At 35.1% G+C, this 25,757-nt stretch overlaps 1 protein-coding gene across 2 annotated transcripts in view; it reads right to left on the bottom strand.

Moving 5' to 3' along the window:
• Nucleotides 1-25,757, bottom strand: part of LOC150105012 (carboxy-terminal domain RNA polymerase II polypeptide A small phosphatase 1-like) — a 184,554-nt gene that overhangs the window by 137,926 nt on the left and 20,871 nt on the right. The window contains exon 1 of one of the 2 annotated variants that reach the window (XM_090395456.1): nt 3,122-3,287. The exons of the other annotated variant lie outside the window; for it this stretch is intronic. Within the exon in view, the coding sequence (XP_090251582.1) occupies nt 3,122-3,173 (52 nt within the window). The 5' untranslated portion in view covers nt 3,174-3,287. Of the gene's footprint in view, nt 1-3,121; nt 3,288-25,757 lie in introns of those variants that run through there. 2 annotated transcript variants of the gene reach the window in all.

The raw sequence follows: 25,757 nt of genomic DNA, 5'->3' as shown, positions 1-25,757 counted from the left end.
GTTCTAGCTTTGACTTACAGCTAAGCTCACACTTCATACTTCGATGAATTTCTGAGTTTATCTTCTTTTTTTTTTTTCCCTTGGTTTATTTTGGTCTTCCGCATGAAAAAGAATAGAGCTGGACAAATGAGAGAATTAGGATGATTTTTGCTATTGATGATAACGGTTACTACGAGCACAATGTTTGTCAACTGCATGTGTGCCAGTCAGGTTAACTGTGGGGAACAAACTCTGCTATCTCCAAGGCCAGCGATATAGTTTGCTGGAGATGGAGCTGAAAACCTATAAGGTATTCATTCGCGTCGTTTAGAAATTAGCCATGAATCTCCCTTCCCTAACAGAGTGCACTCGTCCGTGCGGTACTTATCGTTTCTATGCACCAAAATTGTTTTTTTTTAAGGGGGGGGGGGGTATTTCGTATTCTTTAAGATAGTGTTCACTTCAGGGATATTCTAGATTAGTTGGGCTCGGAAGTAAGGTGTATTTGATGGATGCATTATTTCTTTACATCAGTAATTTACTTTTTTTTTTTTTCTTCTGTACTTAAAGCTAAATATTCACAACCTGGCTTCAGAGCCAACCCTCGAATAATATTGATGTCAATACAGACATCTCCATAAATAACGAGTTCGCCAGTGCATGTCAATCGGTGGAAAGTTTTACTGCAATCAGAAACTCAATCGCAGTAAGCTGTTTCATTGACTAATATCGTCTCTTCACCCTGAACTATTTTTACTACTATAATTAACAGGAAACAAGACAAGAAAACTGTGAAAATCGGAAAACTTCAGGACTGTTACGCAGAAAATTTAATGAATAGAGTTGTAGTTTAATTCACACAGCAATACGCGTTTGTTTTGACATTCATAGTCAAGTAATGTTAGAAAAAAAAAATTCAAAATTTATAAACGCCATAAAAAAAAAAAATTAGAAAACAACGTGAATCTTCTTATACCCTTCTTGCAGTCCAATGTAAGTCAAGAAATACTGTACTAGACGAATTGAAAGTCTAGTACAGTATTTTTTGTACTATTGAAAATTTTAATAGTTAAGACAGGTATCATGGTTCCTACAAAACATCATGTATAGCCGAAGCAGTGCTACCAAATCATACCCATAAAAAAAAATTTTACGCTCAATGGTAACTCAGAACGGAAAAACAGAAGTGCATGGAAAAGGGTGGAGGGAACTAACGCATAAACTATATGTAAGCAAAGTACCAGAGGATGTGTGCAAACGCAGCAATGAAGCAGTTAATTTGCCTCAGAAGTGGAAAGGAAACTGCGCTTGTCTATTCTACGACTCTCCTTTCCGAATGGGTAACCCCATTTACGAATCTACGTATCTAAAGAGAAACTACTTTTGAGGCAAAGATATGCCTCAAGATGAATTGATAAACTGAGAACAGTCAATAAATTGATGTAGTAGTGCTCAATATCAAAAGTTGCCACCCAGGATATATTTTAAATATAATTTAGATCAGAACGATATCTAATTCGATGTAAAGGGCAATAATCTCTCTATCAAATGTTCGAAAAAATTATTTGACTATACTGTTTAAAATATTCAGTTAATCACCATCGTTAATATAAAATTTATACGATTGTGTCAGCTTTTAAATACCAACTGTTGTTTGATCCATAAACAGTTACACAAGATACTGCCCACACTTGTGATGGTATTGCATAGTACGCTTGACAAATGTACTCGTAAGTCAGATTTCTCGGCATTTTTGGGAGGAAAAAATGGCACAGATGAGTAGGAAGATTCTTGGCTAATGTTATGAATGACCTCCAGTGGGGGGTATTTGTTCATACGGTTCGAGCAGTTGCGACAACACACGTGGATGGATCGGAGAAAATAGACCATCTCTTATGTGATGCAGTGCTCCGAAGACGATGTTTGTGGTTATGCTATTGCGCTGTTAAAAAAGTGGCGCTCTGGATAAGAAAAGCTTTAAGATTGGTAACATTACTACTGATTATTATCCAAAAGAAGTTCTTATAAGTATTGTCAGGTTGATTTCTGAAGGCCAAAGGTCTGAAGGGAACTTGCTAAGTGGGAAGGTGCAAGCGTGATCTTATTGTTACTGATTTATTTTTCTGATGCATCGAATTAATTTGGGCACTTCGTGTCACCGGCGAGTATATTGTGACTTCTCTGCATTGGCGAAACTATTTTGAAAATGGTGCGGTATGTTAATTTATACTCTAAACAACACTCTAAATGTCAGGTTTGAGTAAATGTGAATACAATGAGTTCGCTTTTTTCTTGTTAATTGCACACTTCGAGTTTACGAAGCTTGAAAGTTATAATAATGAGCAGAAAACAAGCCACCATTCTACTCCGGAGAAGTAACTCCTAATAAATCAGATATGTGGTCAAACGTACTGTTCGTAACAACTTACAAAACTCTAGTAGTGTATTACATTTCCTTAATACAAGTTCAAACGAAGGGAACGCTGCTGATATTTTTAAAGGGCACGGCTAACTTTGAAACAGATTGATAATCTCACACTATTAAAGAATGACAACAGCATTCATACCTGTATCGAAAAGAGTGGGGAAGAATGGCTGAATGAAAAATGGTAGTTCAATTACTTTACATGAAAGATAGCTTATTTAGAATTATTGCTACTCATCATCAACCATTGTCGATCCACTGCTGGATGAAGATCTTTCCAAGATTATTCCAAAACTGTCTTTCCATGATTCTCCTTTCCCATGTCACTCCTGCAAATTTGATGACCATTAATCCACTGTGGTTTAGGTCGACGTTGTTTTTCCTTTCGTGGATTCAAATCCAGTACTTCTTTTGTTCATCGGCTGGACATCTTGTCTTCGAGCAATATGTCCAGCCCATTTCCACTTCAGATGTTTCACTCTTCCTATGTTGTCAGAGACTGGTTTGATTTCTTATCCACGTATTCCTTTTATGATCCAGTCTTGTGATACCAAGCATACTTCTTTCCATGTGCTGCCTATATAAACTTAGTCACAAATACATGAATATACAACCATTGCAAAACTTGAGTAGTACAATTCATTTACAACTACTACACTTCACTGCCACTCAACAGAAAATCCAAAATTTGATTTAAAACTTCACAACATACAATACCTGCAAATCCAATGATGAGTCCAATGATGACAAGAGAAGCAATTAAGGACATCAGTTCGTCAAACGATAATAACCAATGGTTACCAATAGCACTGGATTTTTTTTTTTTTTTGGAATAAGTTTAAACTCAAAAGTTCTTAACACATCTAAAAAACTACTGAACACAAATGAGGCAGAAAACACCAGTTAAGTCATCGTCTGTAACTGAAAGAGTGCCTTGAAAGAGATTATTTATAAAACAAGCTTATGCAATCTTTACAAACTACAGTGGCGATACATTTCATAAGAAGATCCATTTCTCACGATTTTTTTTTTCTTTCCGAAGACCCCCTTACTAACTATAGTTTACAGCTCTTACATTCTGGCCACTACCCATAACTGTCATGTGACAAACTATTTTTGCTTTACACTCTGGAAAGAAGCCAGTCTGGATGTGATTCAGTATCTGACCAAAATCTAAATCACATTTCAAGTATAGAACTGTCGTAAAATATTTAATAGGAGTGTAATGAACGGATGTTTATTTTCATGCAAAAAAAAAAAAAGCAATATAAGATATATTATTAAATGCAAATCAACGCTAAATTTTCCCATCTTGTACCAAATGGACACTTTCATTTGACAGGCAAAATTATTAATGTATTATTCGGCTATTTAAAGTCGTAATCTACAAATCGCAAAATACAGTTTAATTAAATATAAATTCATATATAATTTCAGTTAGTTTAAACTGAAGGTGAATTAGCAGTTTTTCTCCCAGAAACTGGATTTTTTTGCACATATAGACAAATCGGTGAGAGAACACACAAATTTAAATTAAAAAAATATATACTATTATTGGATGTAGATGGCGTTGCGAAGAGATGAGTAGTGGATGGATAGTGAATTTGTGTTGATGGAGAGTATACAGTGGATGGTGTGCCATCCAGCGATAAGTCTGTGGAGGTGTCATGTGATAAGCCTACATTTGGAGGATAAGTATAAGACTATATTCGTGTCTGAACTAGGTATAAACTGCAGCGGAAATTAAGCAATGGAAATTAAACTCCTTTAAAAGAGAGATTAAACATAACAGTAGTTTCCAAAACTGCGATTTTCTTTCTTTCTTTTTTTTTTTTTTTTTTTTTAATCGTTCGAATTTTCTCTTGATCTTACGAGGCTACACATTCTGGAAGCTGCCAGTTAAACACTGCTTTCAAGTGGGCCATTTTCACCAGGTCTTGTAGCCATCTGAATACTTTCTCATGCAATTATTCCATCATGTACAGCTTGTAGGAAGGTCAATCAAAAATAAAAGTGAAATGCTCACAAAATACATACTTAGCTCGTTATATATACTTCTCAATAGCTGTGAGAAAAACTTTTTCAGTTGTTCATGTAATGAATATCACGTGAAAACTGACCTCTACCAAGCTTTCTTTCTTTTTTTTTTTTTTTTTTAAAGAGAATCAAATGAGATAATAATCTTGGAGAAGAAATCCAAAATGTAGATAGGGCAAGAAAGATAATCTCTCTCAGGTTTAAATTCTCGAATTGTAATTGTATAACCATTGAAAAACCAAATAGTGGTATTTTTCTTCTTTTTTTTTGCTAGAAATCACGTTTCTTGTGGTGCCGATTTTGAACTCAATTATCAAATTTGAGACCCACTAGCAAATCACTGATAACTGAATGGAATGTGTTCAGATTGTTTGAGATCATTCAAAAATTTAATTTCAAAGAACTAAATAGTATATAAAAATGAAGTTTGCGCCAAGATAATCCCATCATATCCCAACAAAATCCATAATTACCAATTTTTATATGGAATCCTGTCTGTGACAATTTTAAGTTTATAGAGCTTTTCTTTTTCGCAGATACATTAAAAATTAGTTCTACCAATGTGGCTATGGATGATTTTGAAGGCACTGGGACAGGAGTAGGAAAGACAACCGTTATCGAAAATTATTTTCGAAACATCGATTAGATTTAACATTGCAGCATTCAAGTTCTTCAAAATGTCAAAAAGGTCATTATTTTCACAAAACTTATGAGAAAAAGTCACGGAACATCAGAATTATTCGAACAAATTATAAAAAAAAGAATTCAAATTAACCATTCTTCCAGTATACATTTCCATTCTTCAATGGAAATGTATACTGGAAACACTGGTGTTTGCTACTATTAAAATTATGAAGCGTCACACTGTTTCCCTCTCAGCAAAGTAACCAATTGATTCATTCTTCATGTCACTTATCTATTTCAAAGAAATGGAGCAGCACTACTGTAAGCAAAATGCCTGCCAAAGTGGATCCAGTGAAGCAAGAAGTTCATTCTAACACGGGTGAATATCTTTATCACCGCTTGATTCAGTGACCTTAACGAGTTGGCCTTGTAGAGTGAATGCTTTAACACACTGATAACACTTTAGCCCCACTAGTTCTGATAATTTGAAATACCAACGATTCTCGATGATCTCTAAAATGGTGAAGCTAATCAAGTACAAAGATATATGTTTTTCAATCATATTCACTACTCTATTTCGCGCCGAAATTTTTGTGAACGAACTAAAAGACAGAAATGAAGCACAAGAACTGTAAGTTTTCTTGGAAATTAGAGTTGAATTACATTAGAGAATTAATGTTAACATTTGTTACACCAACATAAATAAAACCAGAAACACTTCCGATAGCCCACATTAGTTCAGTTAATTAAAATTTCAAACAATTCAATCCAACCTACTTTTATATATGCCTCATACACGAGAGATTCCAAGACCTATGCCAACAGTGCTGTGGGGGGAGGGAAACAAGTGGTTAGAGAAAAGAAAGGAATTTGTTGATGTGTTTGTTCAAAACGTGTTGTAATCAATGGTGAAAACAGTATGGGGAGAATGTTCCGAAGAGCAGCGATACACAGTTTTGTCACAGAAAAATGTTTCATGTTGAACTTGTAGGTAATGGTAAATGAAACATTTACCATTAACTACAAGTATGATAATACAGGTTCAAATTACCCTGAATTAATTTGACATTCGCAAGACATTAATACTTGAAGTAGAAGTTGGTTCGATCAAGTTGGAGGTGAATTGTATATGGGTAGTTAACCAGCAGCTGCTCATATTCGTACATGATTTAAGGAAAATGGAGGATGGTAGCAGCCAGTTTAACGGAGCAACGTCCATGGAAATACTTATAGAAAAGACATATTGCAGCAAGAAATTGGAGAGAACTGCTTGCAACTTGGTTTTTCAAATGTTTATGGAGAGATCCGGGTATTATTGTTGTCAGTTACCGAGAGAAATTAAAGAAAACTTCTACATTAGTCTGAAACTGGCTAAACTCATTCCCAGTCAGGAAAGGTCTAGAAAAATATCCTTGTGTCATTCATAAATTCGAATGCCTAGAGTCCTGTTCAATTAGAGGACGCAAGGTGTTTATACAGTGTTGCTTTTATTATAAAATGGCCGAGTGAAACAATACATGTTTCATGTTTAGCAGATATACCTCCTTGTCACGGACAAAAGGTGCAACCGGTACTCATCAGGAAGCACAACCATTAAAAATAAGAAAAGAAAAATAAACAGTTTAGTTTGCTTATAACACACACATTACAATTATTCATGTATTATTATTTGCTAATTGCATACGTCCTCCGGCCGGTTTGCTATTTTACTAGGGAAAAAAAAAAAAAAAAAAAAAAAAAAAAAAAAAAAAAGGAAGATCTCCATATTATACCAGATAATTCATTTTCTGCTGAGAAGTGTTTAAAGGATTTTCCACATCCTAGACGGGATTCGAATCCAATCAAGGGAAACAGGTAAATATCTACGATGAGAAGGAAGCATGTGTTGTCTACAGATGCAACGCTTTATGCTGTGTTTACATTCCGGAATAAACAGCTGTGAATGTATTTAGCCAAGTGATTAATGTACTCGCTCTCCAAAGGTTGCGGGTTCGATTCGCGCTACAAGCGCAGTTTGTGTGAATGTCTTTAGGTGCAAAACTTCCGCCCCGCTTAGGAGTAGCCTGAAAAAGTTCCATGTTTCTCTAGAGGTGGGTTTCCGGATTATGTATAAAATGCAAAAAATTAAAATCTCTCTTAGCCAACCCAGGTTTACATCCTTTTCGTGGGAGGTCGTTACATAATAATAATAAAAAAAAGTGAGCATCTTTTAAATCAATGAAGATGCTTGCAATAAAAATAACATTAAAGAAACAATATTATCCTTTTTATTTATAGGTGTGCATCCAACTTCAATGTTCAACATGAAACATTTACCTTTACCTACAAATATGATAATACAGGTTCAAAATACCCTGAATTTGCCATCCATTCGCAAGACATTAATACTTGTGAACAATTACTGCAATGCGTTTTGCATTCCAACTTATGACAACAGGAAACAGAGACTATATAAAACATCGACAATAAAAAAGAAGCTATAGTTGATGTGGTCATAATAGTAATGATTACTGGGTTTCTTTTGTTTTTGATTAATGGGTTTCTCGTGTATGTATGTATATATATATATATATATATATATATATATATATATATATACGAGGGATGAGAGGAAAGCAACGGGACTGACAAGTAAATCGAAAGGAAAGAACCGGGAAGACGAACTTTCCCGTTCTTCACAGAAATCAGTGGTTGTTTCCGTATAGACATGCGACTACCGATCCTCTTCAATTCCCTGTGCATAGTTCGGTGAGATATGGTCGGAAACAGCCTTCATTCAATGCTTTGGTCAATTGCTGCAATATTTGTCCGTACAAGCCTTCTCAGACGACGGGAATCTTGTTGCTGATAGAATGTCTTAGGACTACGGTTACGCCTCTTAGACAAGCAATGTGGATTATTTTCAATTGATTAGACACATGGAATATCACACCTTTTTCCTTTTTGAGAAACCAGTCAGCTCTGCTGTTTTTAAAATTGTTGCTCCAGCCAGACCCACAATAAGCCCTCATCGAAGTCCGAAAGATCCTCTATCAATAGTATTGACGATTATTGAGCGGCAGATTCTTAGTCGCCTAGAACACGTGGTGTGGCGCGTGACGTTTATGTATAATTGCATAAACGTTTCTAAGTATGTGTAGAAGAAAAGCGTTTTTACGCATAGTAATATGTATGTATAAGGTTGTTTAATAATCACCAAAAACCCAATAAATTACATAGCATTGCTTACCTAGTTAACGGACTACATCAAATAGCGTACTTTTCAATTTCAGGAAGAGTGCTCGATCCAGTTATGGGATATTATCTAATACTGCATGAGCAGAAATCAATATCTGGCTTGAGTTTAAAAGGCAAAAATTCATATTTGGTTATTTCTAACTGACACACAAATATCATAAGCACACAGACACTACCTATCTGGAAGTTATTCAAGGAGATTAGGAAATCAACTTCCAGAAAATAAAAGAAAAATAAATACAGTGAAAATTTAAAACTAATAATCCAGATAAAGAACATATGAATAAATAATAAAATTACGTTTGGAAAAGTCTTAATACTATTCCTAGAGTTACTGTTAATAAAATAAAAATGGATATATTCAAAGAGAGGTCATAGAACCTATAATAAACATACTAATGCGGAGAACCCGCCAGGAGGGTATACGACAACTGGGCGACAGAAACTTACTAATTTTTGCACGCTTAGCAGGCATACGATTTGGCGGATTTTTTTGTAAATATTAGTAAAATATATATATGGTTAAGACTTATGAAGTATGAGTTATTTCCACATAATTGAAAAAAAAAAAAAAACCTAAAAACTAAAAATAATCCACACCTAAACGAGACTGATCTAAGCTTACCTGCGTGAATTTGCCTCCGATATTCTGATTTTCGATAAATTCAAAAAATTTATTTTTTCGAAGAATTATATCATATATCAAAATTTGTAGGATCATTTAAGAAAGAGATGGTTAAAAAGAGTGGTCCGAAAATGATTTAAAAATGAAAAAGGTATAATTGCACAATATTAAAACAAAGAAAAAATAGTTTTTTAATTCATTTATTAATATTATTTTGTAATTAACAAACATTTACACATGTTACATAATATATATACAGGGTGTTCGGGATAAATTTGACATATTTATAATTAATTATATTTTTCCGTAAGTTACATGTATTAACACACACTTCTCTTCATTTAAAAGTTTGGACCCTTTTTCATTCATATACAAGATGTCAGAAAGGATGGATAGCTGGAACCCACCTGAATCATGGAAGAGAATAACTTGTATCATGATGATTCGTGCCCGCCATCAAAATAAGGATATTACGACTGCTGCCCAATGCTCCCTGAATACAGTAAAAACAATCAGGCATGAACTAGAGACTTGCAATGGTGACTACGAGGATGTAGCAAGAAGAAAGATCCCTAGCAGACGATCTGATTGCGTTCGTACAGCAGAATTCCTCGCAAATCTGCAGGAACAGGTGTTGAAGAACCCTGGCATTGGAATTCGGGCTTTGTTCGTGGAGTTGCTAACTGTAGTCAAGCCCTGGATAACAAGGGTAGCCAATGGTAGGCCGTATGTATGGCAGCAGGATTCGGCCCCTTGCCACACCTCTGGGAAAAGTCAAAAATGGTTGTCTGAAAATTTCTACGACTTCACCAGTCCAAATGTTTGGCCTCCAAACTCCCCAGACCTTAACCCCATGGATTATTTTGTATGGGGCGCAGTTGAAAAAGACACCAATCGCACTTCCAGTAATACAAAAGCCCAGTTAATGGATAAAATTAAAACAGTTTTTGCGGCCCTTCCCAGGGAGACTGTAGCATCAGCTTGTTCGAGGTTCCGAAGCAGAATTGAAGCTGTGATCGATGCTAATGGTGGTTATTTTGAGTAAATCTTGTTGATAGTATTGTAATTAACTCTGCCTGTAATGTTTTTTTGTCAATTCATTAAATTTAATAGATACAAAGAAGATTTTCTTTTTCCTTACGAAACTGTCAAATTTATCCCGAACACCCTGTACATTAAAACAAAAAAGTATATAAAATTCAAAACAAAATTTTTATTTTAAATTTATTAATTCATATTATAGTTATATGCAATACCAGGTAAATATTCTATTATATTTTCCCTATCGTAATTAATAATTTTTTTTCAAAATTCTTTGGTCAGCTTCATCGTAACGTCTACGTTTGTGCTGATGTTGAAAACCTGCTACTGCTCTTTCATAATCAACATCATATGTTTTTTAATTTTTGTAGTCCATTTATAAAAATCCATAAATTTGGATTACTTGTGCTGCTGCCAAAGCTCAATTGCAGTTTTCGATGACAGGCCTCCCCAAAATTATTTGTCCTATCGCTTCCATTTATTGTTCTTTGGTACACAGACTAAACGCTTGAGGGAAAAATCGGTGAGGTCCTGGTTCTATTATTCCTTAGATGACCTATGTATGTTCGTAAACCATTTCAAATTGGTTCAAATTCAGATAATTTATTTATTTATTCTTATGGAGTTTCCTCCCCCGCCCCTATTGGGGTGAGTTGAGCCCCCTCATGGAGGGTTAAGTATTTATGGCTGTAGATCAGTGTGTGTTCATGGGGCCGGTTTGCCTGCTTGCGGGATGAAAAACCCCAGATAAACTGGGGGGGGGGGAGAAAACCCTGCTGTCCACGCCCAAGACTGGCTAACGTGGCTATGGCTGAGGAAGATCCTTAAGCTCCTCACATCGGCGACAGGAATCGAACCCAGGACACTCCTTCCCCAGGCATATGGTTGCGAAGCGCAAAGCCACTAGGCTAACCGCACGGACATCGGATAAATGAAGCAAGCGAAGTGATCATTTTTGAATTTTAAGCGAATTGCGCATCAGAATTATACCTGGTTAAAAGACTGCACGAAGCTAAATGCTTACGAAGATTTTGTACGAGATGAAAAAACCAACCATTTATGTTAGCTTGCGGAAATGCTATACGTAAAGCTTGATGAATGGCAATTTCATAATCAACCTTTATATTTTCGGGATCTAGTAATGGCCAGATTTCATGTATCATATAAAATAATTTTGTGTATGTTTCAAGTGTCTTATTAGGTAGTAAACAATACAAAACAAGGAAAAATGGACCTCCTTCCTTTCTAGCTAAAATAACAAAAATTTGAGCAAAAGAGGGGGGTGGGGTAAAAATGTGCTATCCAAAAATAATTCATTCATTCTTTGGCTCCACATTGCAAAGCTTTCACGACCAAAAATTAATATTGTCATTATGATATAAACAAAAATATTTATTAACTGATTTATTTTTTTGCATGGGATATTTCAATCTAACTTCTATACAATTTCGTAATTCTACACAATACAAATAAACTTAATTATAAGCGAGATTTTTCAAATTTTATGTTTATACCGTTCTTTTAACTCGTTTCTCAAAAAACAAAAAATATTCTTTAAATTTACCGGGAAGTAGATCAATAGAATAGCATTGCATATTTGATCTATTATTTTGTCACCCAGATGTCCGGCGCCCGCTTGGCCATCGCCCAGTTGAGCGTGTCCCCGCAAGGATCCCAACACTAGTCACATTTCAGAATTATCTAGCTCCCTGGAGCTTGCAGAATGTATTCTGGGTCGAAATTCTGCTTGGTGAGAAGTGTAAAATCAATCTTGGTAAATCAAGTTCAAAGCGAGTTCAAAGGCAATTACACTATAGTCTTCTTTATAGCTATAAGACTAATTCTTGAACATTTTCGTATTTTCAATTACGAAAGAATAAATAAAAGAATAAGATGTTAAAAGTAGAATCCTATATTGTTATATAGCCAGTAAGTGAAACTCAAGATCGATAACTACGATCTATGAGTTTCAATGCCGAAAAACTATCGGCGAAGGCAATTCGAAGCAAAGGTGGAGCAAGATCCCTCACTATCTTGATATTCTCTCATAATGTAAAACACAGCTCCTAGGAGATGTAATACTGTCATTACATTTCAATTGCCAGAAAACTAGCCTTTTGGTTTTTTATTTTAATTACAAGATGTTAAAAGTGTTGTGTGCAAAGTATAATGTGAACCACGGGAGAGCTAAATCTTATTTTGCTGGTGTGGACAACTTGGGCATCGGCAGAGTTACACTTTCTCTGGATAACATGTGACAAAAGTATTCGCAGACCACACATGGCCGCTAATTTATAATTTGTCCAAAGAATGATTGGGTTTTCTTTATAGTGTACACTGGCCATTTAAGCAGCAGTGATACATTGGTGCAGGGCACAGTCATTCATTCAATGAAATGTAAAATAAGATTAATTGTATATTACTAAATGTAATGTTCTCAGTCTTGAAATAAGATTAAATATTTACGCGAAAGTTAATTCTCAAATTTTCGTTAACGTGAATGACCTTCGATAAAATAAAAATATCGGCAACAACCACAGCAGGAAAAACGCCCATTTCAATTTGTATACTGTTACGATGCAGTCTGCAGACTCCCACACGTCTGCTTTGCAATGTCTGCAAAATCTGCCGTTTTGGATTATTTCCAGGCATAAATTTTAAAAAGGATCGAATATTTATTAACTGAGAAGATGGAAAATAATAAGAGGAAAAGCAACATTAATTAGTGCAGATTAAAACGAAACGAAAGATGATCGGTTTTTTTTTTTGTGATATTTGAATTTTTATAAAACTTTGGTGTATTTTTTTTTTCTTCTTCTTCCGACTTCACAACTTATTATCAAATAATCTACCTTAACAGTCTGAATACACTACGTGTATTTGTAGTCCGAAACAGATCACTGTTTCGGACTAAAAATAATAACATGGTGGTGGAGGTGAGCGGTAGATGGCGTTGATGGAAATGATTCCTAATAGAGGTTCGGTGTAGTGGTTGAGACAGTTGTAGGTGTCCTCCCGCGATGAGTCTTCGGACTCTTTGGAGGTGTTAGGAATAATAATAATAACAGACTACTTAATGCTTTTGCGCCATTTTTACAATACGTTCTTTGAAAGCCAAAGTAAACAAGTTTTCGATCTATTCAGTGAAAATAATAATAAATTAAAAGTTATTAAAAAATATAAACGACTGGCATATGTTATGGTTTTATCAAAAGAATTCCAGTAAAAAGTACATTTCAGAATGCTAGGAAAATATTTAAGTACTTTTGAGTTGCGCTGATTTATAACCTGAAAGTATATTAATATTTTTGACCTATATTTCAGAGTAGTTTCTCAATCACGACTAAGATGGTTATTGATTTATTTTTTTAAAGTATTTATAAAAGAGTAATTCGTACTACCTTGGTATAAAAGATGCACAAAGTAATATATTTAGAACTTAAATTTTGGATCCCACATATATATTCTTGATAAACAGAAATTTGAAGTTAAATAATCATGAATGGCATTTAATTAATGTATAATACAATACAGCAAATAGTATACCTTTATAGTTTGCTGCGAATTATTATACTGGAGTTGTCATTTGGACATCACTTTTCGATACAAACAAAGACGTCCCACAGTTCATTAAATCATGAATTAACAGATTCACATTCTGATCGCTTTCATTCTATGCCACATTAGGAATATGGTTATCTGACTGATCGTATTCCCAATTCAAAACTATTCCTCTAACAGTGCTTAAGAGGACTACACCCTGTTTGCCTGTGTTTTCGGTATCTGTTGAAGATGCTGTTAGAAATCAATGTTGCCAGCAGCTCATTTGTAACATAAAGCACCATCTATAAATACCTCACGCATTTGTGAATTTCACCACTTCCTCATTACCTTTAACCTCAACTAAACTAAAATAACTACAATGTCACTCATGAATATAGTCTCTAATTACTGATAATAATAATAATAAGCTAACGCTTTTTATTCCCTTATAGGGAGTAGACAGGACCTTTTATTTCTATCTAGCTTTTTGGAGAATGAATGGGCAATTCAATCACCATCGGTCGCCAATCAGATATAGCTGGTCCATGATTATCACTGATTATAGGCGGCAACCGATGAAGAGACAGGCAAACAAGTGCTGCCATTTCTTTGTACCTAACCCTAACAGGATGTGTTACTGTCTGAAATAATGTGGGTTATACGGTCAATTTTCTTGAGTTTATGGGGCAAAAAACCTGCTTGCCTAACTCTCTGCTTGCCAGAGATCGACTAACTCTGGAACAGGTTGAAGAAAGGCTTAGAAAAAGTTCCTCCAGTCGGCGACTATACTTGAACTTAAGTCTATCTTCAGTCAGCTTAGCAGAGAGAGAATGCAAGCAGCACTTCCACTGAGCTACACAGGCTACTCTAATTACTGACTGAGGTAAAATCACTTTCTCACATGAATAATCCTTTATGTTACCTAAATTATTCCCAGCCATTATAAAATTATTCTTTCTTGCCACATCCTCACTTCAGGCAAGAATCTATTTTCTCTGCTAACAACCTTAGCAATAAATGCAAATTTTGTGCCTCTCTTTGGACAACTCATTCGACTTCCATAGCACCCCCCCCCCTTACCATATCCACCCTACTTCTACTCAAATCATTTGTATTTGAGTAGAAGTAGGGAGGTCTATAGGATATTAGTAACATAGGTAATCTAAGGGTTAGATAATCTAATAGCTCTGTTCCAGACAACTTTTTTTAGCTACTATATGACTCCAATAAAGTGTATTGGTTTGACACCAATAAAAATCATCTAACATTTACTGAAATTGCTTTCCCACTAGAAGAGCATTTTCCTTGACAGTGCATCTGTGACATTAAGAATTTCTGCATCTAGTTGATGTGTTCCTAACATTCCTGCATGCCAGATTGTCCAAGGTTCAAAACATCTATGCAGCTAAGACCACAAGAAATCAATGTATTGTCTTAAGCACATGTTTTTAGGCCAATCTTACCATTCTGTAGAAGAGAAATAATTCAATTCCAATAAAAAGAAAGGGGGGAAGGGTGTTGCCTTCATTCCTGAAGTTGTCTAACTTAGTTTTACCTCAGAAAGGCCTAAAAAATTATTCCTGTTACAAATGGAACTTAAACCAAGCTCATTTATCAAGGATCTGTGCTCACTAGCAAAAATGCCAACCAACAAGCTGTGGGGTGCAGAATCCTGCCATGGCTATGGATGTCTGCAATTGTTTTTAGATGGGAGATGAATTTCATCACCTAATGTGAGACCACTGCCCCCACTTATTGGAGGTCTGAAATAGCATGAAAAAGTTCCATGTTTGGTCTCTACAGCAGGATTTCCAGACCAGGTTAAAAATTAAAATATAAATTAATTAAAAACAGAAAGGAATCCTTAACCCATCCATGATATGAATGTACTATAGGTTCACAAATCAACCTTCCGTGGTTAGCAGCCGCATAAAAAAGATAGTCTACAAAAAAAAATATATATATATATATGTGTGTGTGTGTGTGTGTGTGTGTGTGTGTGTGTGTGTGTGTGTGTGTGTGTGCGCGCGCGCGCGCGCGCGCGTGCGTGCAAAAAAGAATTTAAATGACTATACCGAGAAAGAAAAGTTTAATGATAAGATACGACTAGTTTCGTTGAAAATTCAACTTCTTCAGGTATCACAGACAAAGAATTAAATAAAAAATAACAGAGACATGATAAAATACATTAACAGATCTAGTATAAAACACACAAGTACATTTAAAAACAGGAATGCGTGCTTGAGTTCCAAATGAAGTTGACTACGTGTGTAAGCTGACATGAGTGTGCCAGTATTGGACAGTGGCAATGTGTGCATCAGAAATATTGTAGCTAAGACTGTTATTAATATGAGATGAATCAAGCGATATTTCTCTAGATTCAACTATTCTTCTTTCAAGTTTATCATAGCACACATGGATATTAGAAGTTTGTGGCCAGTCTACGAGGTGTTGGTGGCCTTCTGACAGAGAAGAGAACGTGACTAGGGAGAGCGCTGGCCCTGGTTCTGTTGTAGGAAATGTCTCTTTGGTGTTCTTCCATGCGTAAAAGGATGGATTTAACTGTCTGGCCGTAGTATGGTTTGCCACAATCACACAAAATCTTATAGACTCCTGGATGCTGAGTAGGAAAATGTTTCGTTTTAGGTCTACTTACGCACGTAGTCAACTTCATTTGGAACTCAAGCATGCATTCCTGTTTTTAAATGTACTTGTGTGTTTTATACTAGATCTGTTAATGTATTTTATCATGTCTCTGTTATTTTTTTATTTAATTCTTTGCCTGTGATACCTGAAGAAGTTGAATTTTCAACGAAACTAGTCGTATCTTAACATTCAACTTTTCTTTCTCAGTATAGTCATTTAAATTCTTTTTTATACATTTTCTACCGAGTAAAATTATGAACAATAATATATCATGCCTCCACACCTATTTCATGATGGCCATTGAAAGAGCCACTTCTGCCATCATCACGTCCATATCTATCAAAATTTCTCAACATTCATCCAACCATTCAATCTATAAAAAAAAAAGAAACAATCATATCACCTATTACACTCTGATACCTAACTATCCACTAACATCTACAACTATCATGTCACCATGAGGACTCAGTACTTCAAATATATTAATACTCTCACTTAGAATAAAATTATATGCATCAATCATTACTATAATGTGTGAGAGAAAAAAAAAGAAAATTAGATCACTATCATGAAAAATATTTACCCTTGTCCTTCAAAATTACCTCTCTTTCGTGTAATACCAATAGCAACATTTAACTGTTTATCTACATCAATTTACAAAATAAGAATCATCTTGAAAAATTCCCCATCTCCAGGAAGATCAAAATCTATAACAAGACAAAATATTTATAGGTTTTTTCTATGATATCCTTAAAAATTAAACTACACGATCTCATCAAATCATTCATACTGACATCACCAGTTACATTACATTACACCATACATAATATGGGAAAAACTGAACTTTTTCAAGTCAGTTCAGACCTCTAATAAGCAGGGTAGTGGTCTCACACTAGGAAATGGAATTCATCTGCTACCTACACTGGGATTTGAACTCACAGGATCTAATGATTGGAGAGCAGGCACACTATTGATTCAGCAAACCAGGCAATCTGTCAAAATAGGGGGTAATAGTGGATGGGGAAACTGAAGTTCAGAGGACACATTGCTAAGGTGTCCAAGATTGCACACAGGATAACTTGGTTATTGAAGAACACACTAATATCCAGAGATAAAGAGGTTATTATTCCTCTTTATAAGGCATTGATATGTCCACATTTGGATTACTGTGCTCAAGTCTGATTGCCTGGATTCCTTGGAGATGAGGAATTGGTGGAGAGTGACTAAGTTGGTGAGTAGTGTAAAAAATGCTCCCTACACTGATAGCTTGTGGATTACAGAGGTTGGGTGATAGGTGGAGAAGTGGAGATATGATAGAAACATTTAAATTACTTAAAGGTTTTTATAAGATTAATGCAAGGGAAATATTTTGGTTGTGTAATAGTGATGGAAGAACAACAGATCATCCCTGGAAATCAAGGAAAAGTGTGGTTAACAAGGGTGTGAGAACTAGATTTTTTGCTTGGAGAGTGGTGAATGAATTGAATGCATTGCCTGACTCAGTTGTGAGTGCTTCGTCTGTAAATGAGTTCAAGAAGAGGTATGATAGATATTGTTTTGATAGCTTGGGTCTCCCGTGATGAGTCTTCTGACTCCATGGAGATACCCATATATAATAATAATAGTGATTGACACTGCACGAACAGCATGTGCTGCTATCAAATGGTGATAGCAGCACATGCTGTTCGTGCAGTGTCTATCACCAAGTGTTAACACTTGGTGATACTAGTGGCTACACAAATTCTAGCACAACTATAATACAGAGAGATAATATAACTGAACAATACAAAAATTCATGTCTTATCCAAAGGAGGCTTCGGTAAGACATGAATTGCAATCCCTTAAACTTGTAAACCATTTGTAGTTGGATTATTAAAGCATCGCTTAATATGACATCAGTTTGCCAAACAATATCAGATCTCTTCTAAGCTAAAGATTTGCCACTGGCTTTTCCTAGCACTTGGTGTCCTTTTCAGCTGAATCCTAATTCCACCCAACCTTAGAATGCTGTTATTTCACAGCATTTTAAGGTGGGTTTTTGATGTACCAAATTAAAAATTTATCTTTCGGTCCAAAACAGGACAATTTAGCTAAACAATGATAACTCTCACAGACTCACTACAAATGTCTTGAGCCTTTTCTACAGATACTTCTATGAGTGCCAATCCATAGAACTGGCATCATTCCTTCATTTTCTGCTAAGTCTATAACAATGTGAGTAGCAGCTGCCCAAAATCCATTCACAGCCCAATTGCTAACCAACGAAACTTCATTTCCCACCTCTTCTTTCATTCCATCTATTTTCTAGAAAAGTCTTCCTCACAAAATGTTTGCAGAGAACTACAACCTTCAGCTGCTCAAATATTAAGCGATTCCTTCCCTTTCAATACTCATCTACACAAGACACTAATATGCAATAATAAGTTCCATTATACTTTCAGAATATATATATATATATATATATATATATACACACACACACACACACACACTAGTGGGGGGGGGGGGCTCCCCGGCGCCCAACCCCTCGAGTTCTGGGCTAGTAAGCCGGTAAGACAAAAAACATGACATAAAAACGTTTCAAATTTTGGCTTATCTTTTTATATACAGGGTGTTTCAAAAAGAATGTCCCGATTTGAAAATTGTATATCTCTACAACCACGAACCACAAATGAATGAGACGTACCATGTGAACAGTTACAAATTTATTTTGTAACTGTACCACATTTTCATTATTAAATATAATTATTTAAATCAGGTCATTCTTTTTGAAACACCCTGTATATAGTATAGAATAGATATATATATTATTTTTTTCTCTGAAATACATTTAAACAAAACAATTCTACATGTACATACATTGCATGTATTTCCACAACCACATCATTCAGTATGTTTGTGTCATTACACTGCATTTTTTTCTATATTTCAAAGGGTTATTATTTTTTTATAAATTGCAAAATTACCTGTAATTTTGCAATTTAGAGTTGGAAATAAACATAAGTGCAGGCCCAAGCACCATGGGGGGGGGGGAGGGGCAGAAGAATCTTATTAACAAAGTAGAAACACAAGTTTTTCCTAATTAAGTATTAAAAACATCATCATCACAATGTTAAATATCGATATAAAAGCTTATGATCCAATCTCATTTTTAGTATAATAGCCTGTTTTAAAAAATCCCTCATTAAATTAAATAAAAATAAGAATGCAGAGCTCTAGAAATATCAGAAGCAGCATGTCACTTTTGCCCAGCTTAGGTATAAAAGCTGGAATTTAAATTTCCAGGGTTATTGCAAATTAAATCCTGAGGCAAACAGCTGTTCAAGAAACTATCTTAGTTATAATTTACTAATCATTCATATTTATATTCATGTCCCATTCCCTTCTCAACATCTCTAAGAATTTCATAAAAGCAATGGCAGTCTTACTGCATCTAAGATTTACCTGGGGGGGATGCCCCCTCAGAAGGCCTACAAATAAATATTTTACGATTTTATTTAGAGAATTTAGCAATAAAAGTCAATTTTTCAATTGACTTTTTATGATCCAAGCTGCATGTTATTCAGTAGAAAAGCTGCTACTGTTTAACTTAAAAAAAAAAACAATTCTTCAAAGCATATGACATTGGTGTCATATGATGGAAAAATTGTCCTATCCATCTTTATTTGTTTATATAAATATAATTTAATACAGAAATGAAGCAATGATAATATTAATCATTTAAGTATAAAAGATAGATAACAAAATAAGTATATCTAAAAAAATCCTTGATATCTCTTCTAAGTTGCTCCCACTGATGAGACCTCAATAACAGTTAAAACCAGTCATGGTAGTGGCGCTTTCCATAATATATATTATTATAAACGTTTGAAGTAGGGAGGTGGTGGAAAGAATTGATATGTCATTAACATTTATATATGATTAGCCCAATCATAAAGGTATTTCATGTGCAAACTTTGTTTGCTTCATTATCATTTGTTCATGTATGAATAGGGAAATATATATACAAATAATCATATAACAAAAATTCATGGAGATGAAGTTGTTAGATGAAAGTAAGCTAAGTTACTCTGTTTAGTGCCCAATGGTAGATGCCAGATGGTTCATGAGTCTCATCTTCAAAAAGAAGTTTGCTTATGTATTGCCAAAACTGTTTTCTTGGTCATCATCTTTTTCTGTGTCCAGCAGTTGGCCTACATGTAGAGAACAAGAGCACTGAATGTAGGTGAAGGTGTCCCAACCATCTCAGTTGACTTTTTTCAATTGTTTCTTTTAGGACCTCTGCTGGCTTTCTTCAAGAATGACAGTATTAGGAATGTAATCTTGCCATGTATATCCTAGTATTGTTCAAAAGTATATTGTCCCAAATCTGTTATTGATAACATTAACTCCTCGTTGAGTAGTGATGGTCCATGTCTGGTTACATGTAAATATGGCTTCACTGGTGATTTTGTACAAATGAATTTTGGCATTTGTGGTGATGAGAGTGGATTTCCAGATATTAGTTACTTTTATGGAACTGAAGAGTTTTGTGCTTCTTTCTTTTCACTTGCCACTAGAGTATTGATGTAGGAACTGAACATTTCAAGGTACTGAAAATAATTTACTTCTCCAAGAATATGGTCATTTATCCTAAAATTTCCTTTTATTCTGTTCTTTAAGACATTAGGATTTTACTGCTATTGAATGCCAACTCAATCAGTGAACATTAGAGTCAATGAGTACAACAACACCTGCAAAACAGACTGCTTATGTGGATTTGTCCTGCTGAATCTTTGAGAGTTATTCCAATCTTCTGCACGTCTGAATGCATAATCAAGTGTAACAGTAAAAAGACTTGGTACCAAAGAGTCTCCCTGAAGAACTCTAGTAAAAATAGGAAAGATCTGCCACCTCTCCATTTCCCATTACGTTTGCATGATAATTCTGGTACAGTTCTGCAATTGCTTTGATTATTTTGAAGGGTGTGCCATAATAACTGAAGAATTTTGAACATCACTTGCCTATTGCTTGAATCAAAGGCAATTAAGAAATCTATGAAATGTCAGATTAAGAGATGATTTTTATATCTCAATGGGCGTTCAAACAGTGCTTTTGTTTTTTTCAAGAAACTGCTTGATTTCTGAGTTGAAGAAGTGTTACATATGGTTCAAATTCAGTTTAGAAGCATCCTGTTATATATTTATTTTCAGTGTGTTAGGAAATAGTGCAATTCCTCTGTAATTTTCTTGATTGTTCAGATTGGTATTATTAGGACTTCCCTCCATTGTGCTGGAATGTTGGATGTAGCTAGAGCTGTATTATAGATATTTAACAGTTGTTTCAAAAGCTGTTTTCCTCCATGTGTAATAGCTCTGCTGTTATACCATACAATACAGGTCTTTCTCATTCCTTTGGGTTTTTAGTGCAATTTTGAATTCTTGCATTGTAAAATTGTTACACATAATGGGAAGTTCATTTTAGATTATTATTTCTGGCAAAAGTATCTGTAGTGAAGTTCACTGATGAATTATTCAATAGTTTTTTTTTTGAAGTGCTTCTTATTTGCTTACACTTGGATAAAGGATTAAACAAGAATATAATTTGTCAAGTTTAATTAGTATATCTGGTGGACAAATAATAATATAACAATCTCTATGGAGTCAACATACTCATTATGGGAAGTTTTCCTCTGTGAGCAACATCTATTGTATTTAATTATTTTCACTTCAAGCATTCACAACCAATTTCAGCAATACATTCCATTTATCCACCACTTTCCATTCAAAAATTGTACTTTTATTCCCTTTCTTCATCACACCTTTATATATCTTCCAGGGATGGTAACTCTTATTCTCCCCCTCTCATCCTCCACTTAATGTATAACTAATCTCATGTGCATCAAGTCTGCATCTTTTAACCAATTTAAACATCTCTGTCACATCACCTCTTTTCAGCCTATCCATTAAACTATGCAATTTATATTTTCTCAACCTCCCCCCCCCCTATAACCAGCATTCCACATTAAAGATGTTGCCTTAGTCATTGATCTTTCTGCATTCTCCATAGCTTCAACATCACAATGGAAACTCAGTGGGCAAATGTGATTATAACCATGTGTAGTCTGCCTTACACAAACCAATGTCTTATAGACGGGTACAAACCCAACTCATTTCTACTTATCAGTGTGCTCCTTATCATAGCAGCAATATGCTGTTCAGCTTTTGCAAGTTGCAACATGCTGCACAAGAGGAAATGTCAGGACACTGTTGCTCCCATTGAATCCCATATCTATCTAATGTAGGACAGTTCCACCAATACAGTATACAGCTTTATTTATACCTTTGCATGAATATTCAATAATTAAAAGCAGTTTGCGTTTTTACTTTTTCTCTTAGTATGAAAAGTAATGCAACATTATTACTATTATTATTAAATGTCAGTTCTGGAAAAATCCACCTCTTTCTCTTCAATATTCTTATTAATTTGCATGTTAATGATACTGGGAATGATTTGAAGGGAATATTCATTGTTTGTGGACAGTGAAAAGTGTTAAACTGAGGAAGGTAATGTACAGATCCTCCAGATAATTTGAATAGACCAACATTGTGGGTAAAGGTTAATAGTTACCAGTTCAATATGGCAAAGTAAGATAATATACAATGCACTTTGAAATAAAAAGATGTAAAGAATAGCTTATAAGATGAGACATTTTTCTTGGACACAAACATTTCAACAGTTTCAGGCATTTTAAAGAGGATAAAGAGAATGAAGAGGACAATCCTCAAAGTGGATAACTGAAAATAACCTGTAGTCCAGAAATGGCAGACAAAGTGCACCTATTACTAACAAGTGACTGCTGAATAACATTGACAATGCCAGTTAAACATGAATAAGGAATCAATCAGGCATAATTACCACAGAATTGGGAAAAAGAAAAGCTGGTGTGAGAGGTTATTAATAACACTGTTTTGGATTGTTTTTTTCACTTGGAAAAAACATAGATAAAAAAATAATTTTCTATCTACATTTGGAATTATTTTAATTCAGTTTCATTACTTTTTTTTGCTTGGGTGCCTTATTGCCAAGGTTTCTGGTTTCATAATGGCAGACCTGCTGAAAGAAAGACCAATACAGGTTTGATTCTAGTTGCTGACTCAATGTTTTCTAGAGCTTTTTTTTTTTTTTTTTTTTTTTTTTTTTTTTTACAGCTGTACCCGGGTTAAGCCAGTCTTGCAGGCAAGTAGGATTTTTTCCTAGCTAAAACTCAGGTTTTAACCTCGCAATGCATAAAAATTGACTTCCTAATACGTTATGCCACCATTAGTACAAGAAATATGGCAGCCAAAACATCGATGTTGAATGATATTAATATGTGGGATTTAGTTCAATGTAGCACATGTTTAATGCATTCATTGCTGAGAGTGAATGGTTTGGTATGACAGGGAGAATGGAGAGAATGATGTTTGTTGGAAATGTTTCATGAGCAAATGCAAGAAATGCGAGTCATGTTGAAAGCAGAAGAATGAAGTGACTCGTATTAAGGATATAAGGCGATATTGCAGAAATGTTATGGAGAAAAAATGTCAGTGCAGAAAGAAACTGCACACTTATGCAGACTCCTCACAGGACAAAATGTGAGCTCAGGCACCTGGAGAAACAACTGCTGTGTGGTAGAGGAGAGAAAAAAGAAAGAAAGAGTGAATGAGAAAAGCATAAAAGTGTGAGAAATGGGTAGAAAAGAGAAAGTACTGTATGGGGGATTCAATGATAAGAAGCATATTTAATGAGAAAGTGACGAAGTTACGAAAATAAATGATGTTAGTGAAGCTGTAAGTTTGCACAAAAAAGAAGTAAATGAGTTAATTGTTTTGGCAGACAAAAAATGTTTTGAAAAGTGAGAAATATGCAATGAGAGAGGATGTGAAAGATGTTGGAAGAAGCAAAAATCAAGAGTAAGAAAGTAAAGATTGTGCGTCTGCTGCTTTGGTATGAAGGACAGAATTGCGAAGGGCCATGACTGCCAGTGAGTTAATGAGAAGATTGTGTAGAAGAAAGAAATGTTGTGCAGTTTATAGATGTGTAGAGTGAATTTGATGGATGAAAGGAGCAAAAATGAAGAGCAGGAAAGTAAAGATTGTGAGTGTGCTGCATTGGTATATGCCTGATGGACTGTACTTGAATAGTTTCAGAGTTAGATGCTTGGAGAAAATGTTCTGTGAGAGTCTGGAACTGCAAAACAAGGGAAACTAGAGAATATTGGGGGAGGGGCAATCAAACATGTCTAGCCACTCCTGGAAGAAATAAATACTAGTGCAGGAATGATTGTGAATAGCTGGGTACAGATTCTCAGGTTTTAAATCTGAAAGGGCAGGTAATGACATTATGTAAGGATAACTGTAGGCCCAAGGGGAGGGGGGGAGTGATGAAATGTGTGTACATGAATGCCCAAAGTATCAGAAATAAAGGAGAGGAGTTTTTAGCATTGGTCAGCTCAACTTGGCCAAAAATTATTGGCGTCAGCGAGACCTGGTTGTCACAGAATGATGGAGTTACAGGGATAGAATGTAATGGATAGTGTATTTTCAGAGAAGATAGAGGCAATAGTGTAGGAGGAGTATTATTAATGATAGATGAAGAACTTCAACCAACAAAAATAGACATTAAGGAAAATTGTAGATCTGAAAGAAATTGTTCATTCGAGGCCGTCTGGTGTGAGAGGAGGAGTATTATTAATGATATATGAAGAACTTCAACCAACAAAAATAGACATTAAGGAAAATTGTAGATCTGAGAGAAATTGTTCATTTGAGGCCGTCTGGTGTGAGATAGAGGCAATATCTCACACCAGACGTGAGATATTGCCTCTATCTCACACCTGGGGATTCAGAAGAAGATGTGGATGCATTGGCAGATTAGCACAATGAATGTAGGTCAAGCAATTGTCATGGGAGACTTCAACTATGGGAATACAGATTGGAAGGAGCAAAGGGCACATGACAAAATGGAAATGGAATTTATACAGTTACTAAGGGATAATTACCTGAAATAGTACATGATGGAGGAGAACAGGGGTTTGAGAGTGTCAGATCTGGTAATAGCATCAGAAGATGCTATCTATAACTACAGTAACAACTCTACCTCAGGGAAAGTGACTATGCAGTCTTGTCCTGGGAGGCTGCTTATGTGAAATTTTCAGCCAAAAAGTGATTTATGTGAAACTACAAAGTTGGCAATTATGACAAACTTAGAAGACAATTTGGAGCAGTGCCATGGCATAAGTAGCAACATGGAATAAATATCATTAGTGCATGGGAAGCAGTCAGGGATTGTTTGAGTAAGGCAGTATTAGACTGCATACCCAAAGTAAGGAGGATAAACCAAGAAGGGATTAAGTGGATGAGTAGTAATATAAAATAGGAGCTACAAAAAAAAAGACAGCATTGTGGAAGTAATATAAACAAAAAGGTGGTTAGCATGCTTATGAGCAAATAAAGCACAAGCAAGATGGATAACAAGTATGCATAATAAAACTTAAATTGCATAACTAACACCAAGAGGGGAAAAAATACATGAAAAAAACTCAGTAATATTGTACTGGTTTTCTACCCAGCAACATCA

Source organism: Typopeltis vanoorti, chromosome 7, assembly GCF_054136105.1.
Source record: "Typopeltis vanoorti isolate ZY-2024b chromosome 7, IOZ_Tvanoo_1.0, whole genome shotgun sequence".
Classification (NCBI taxonomy): domain Eukaryota; kingdom Metazoa; phylum Arthropoda; class Arachnida; order Uropygi; family Thelyphonidae; genus Typopeltis; species Typopeltis vanoorti.
This window is presented reverse-complemented; position numbering and strand designations above follow the sequence as displayed.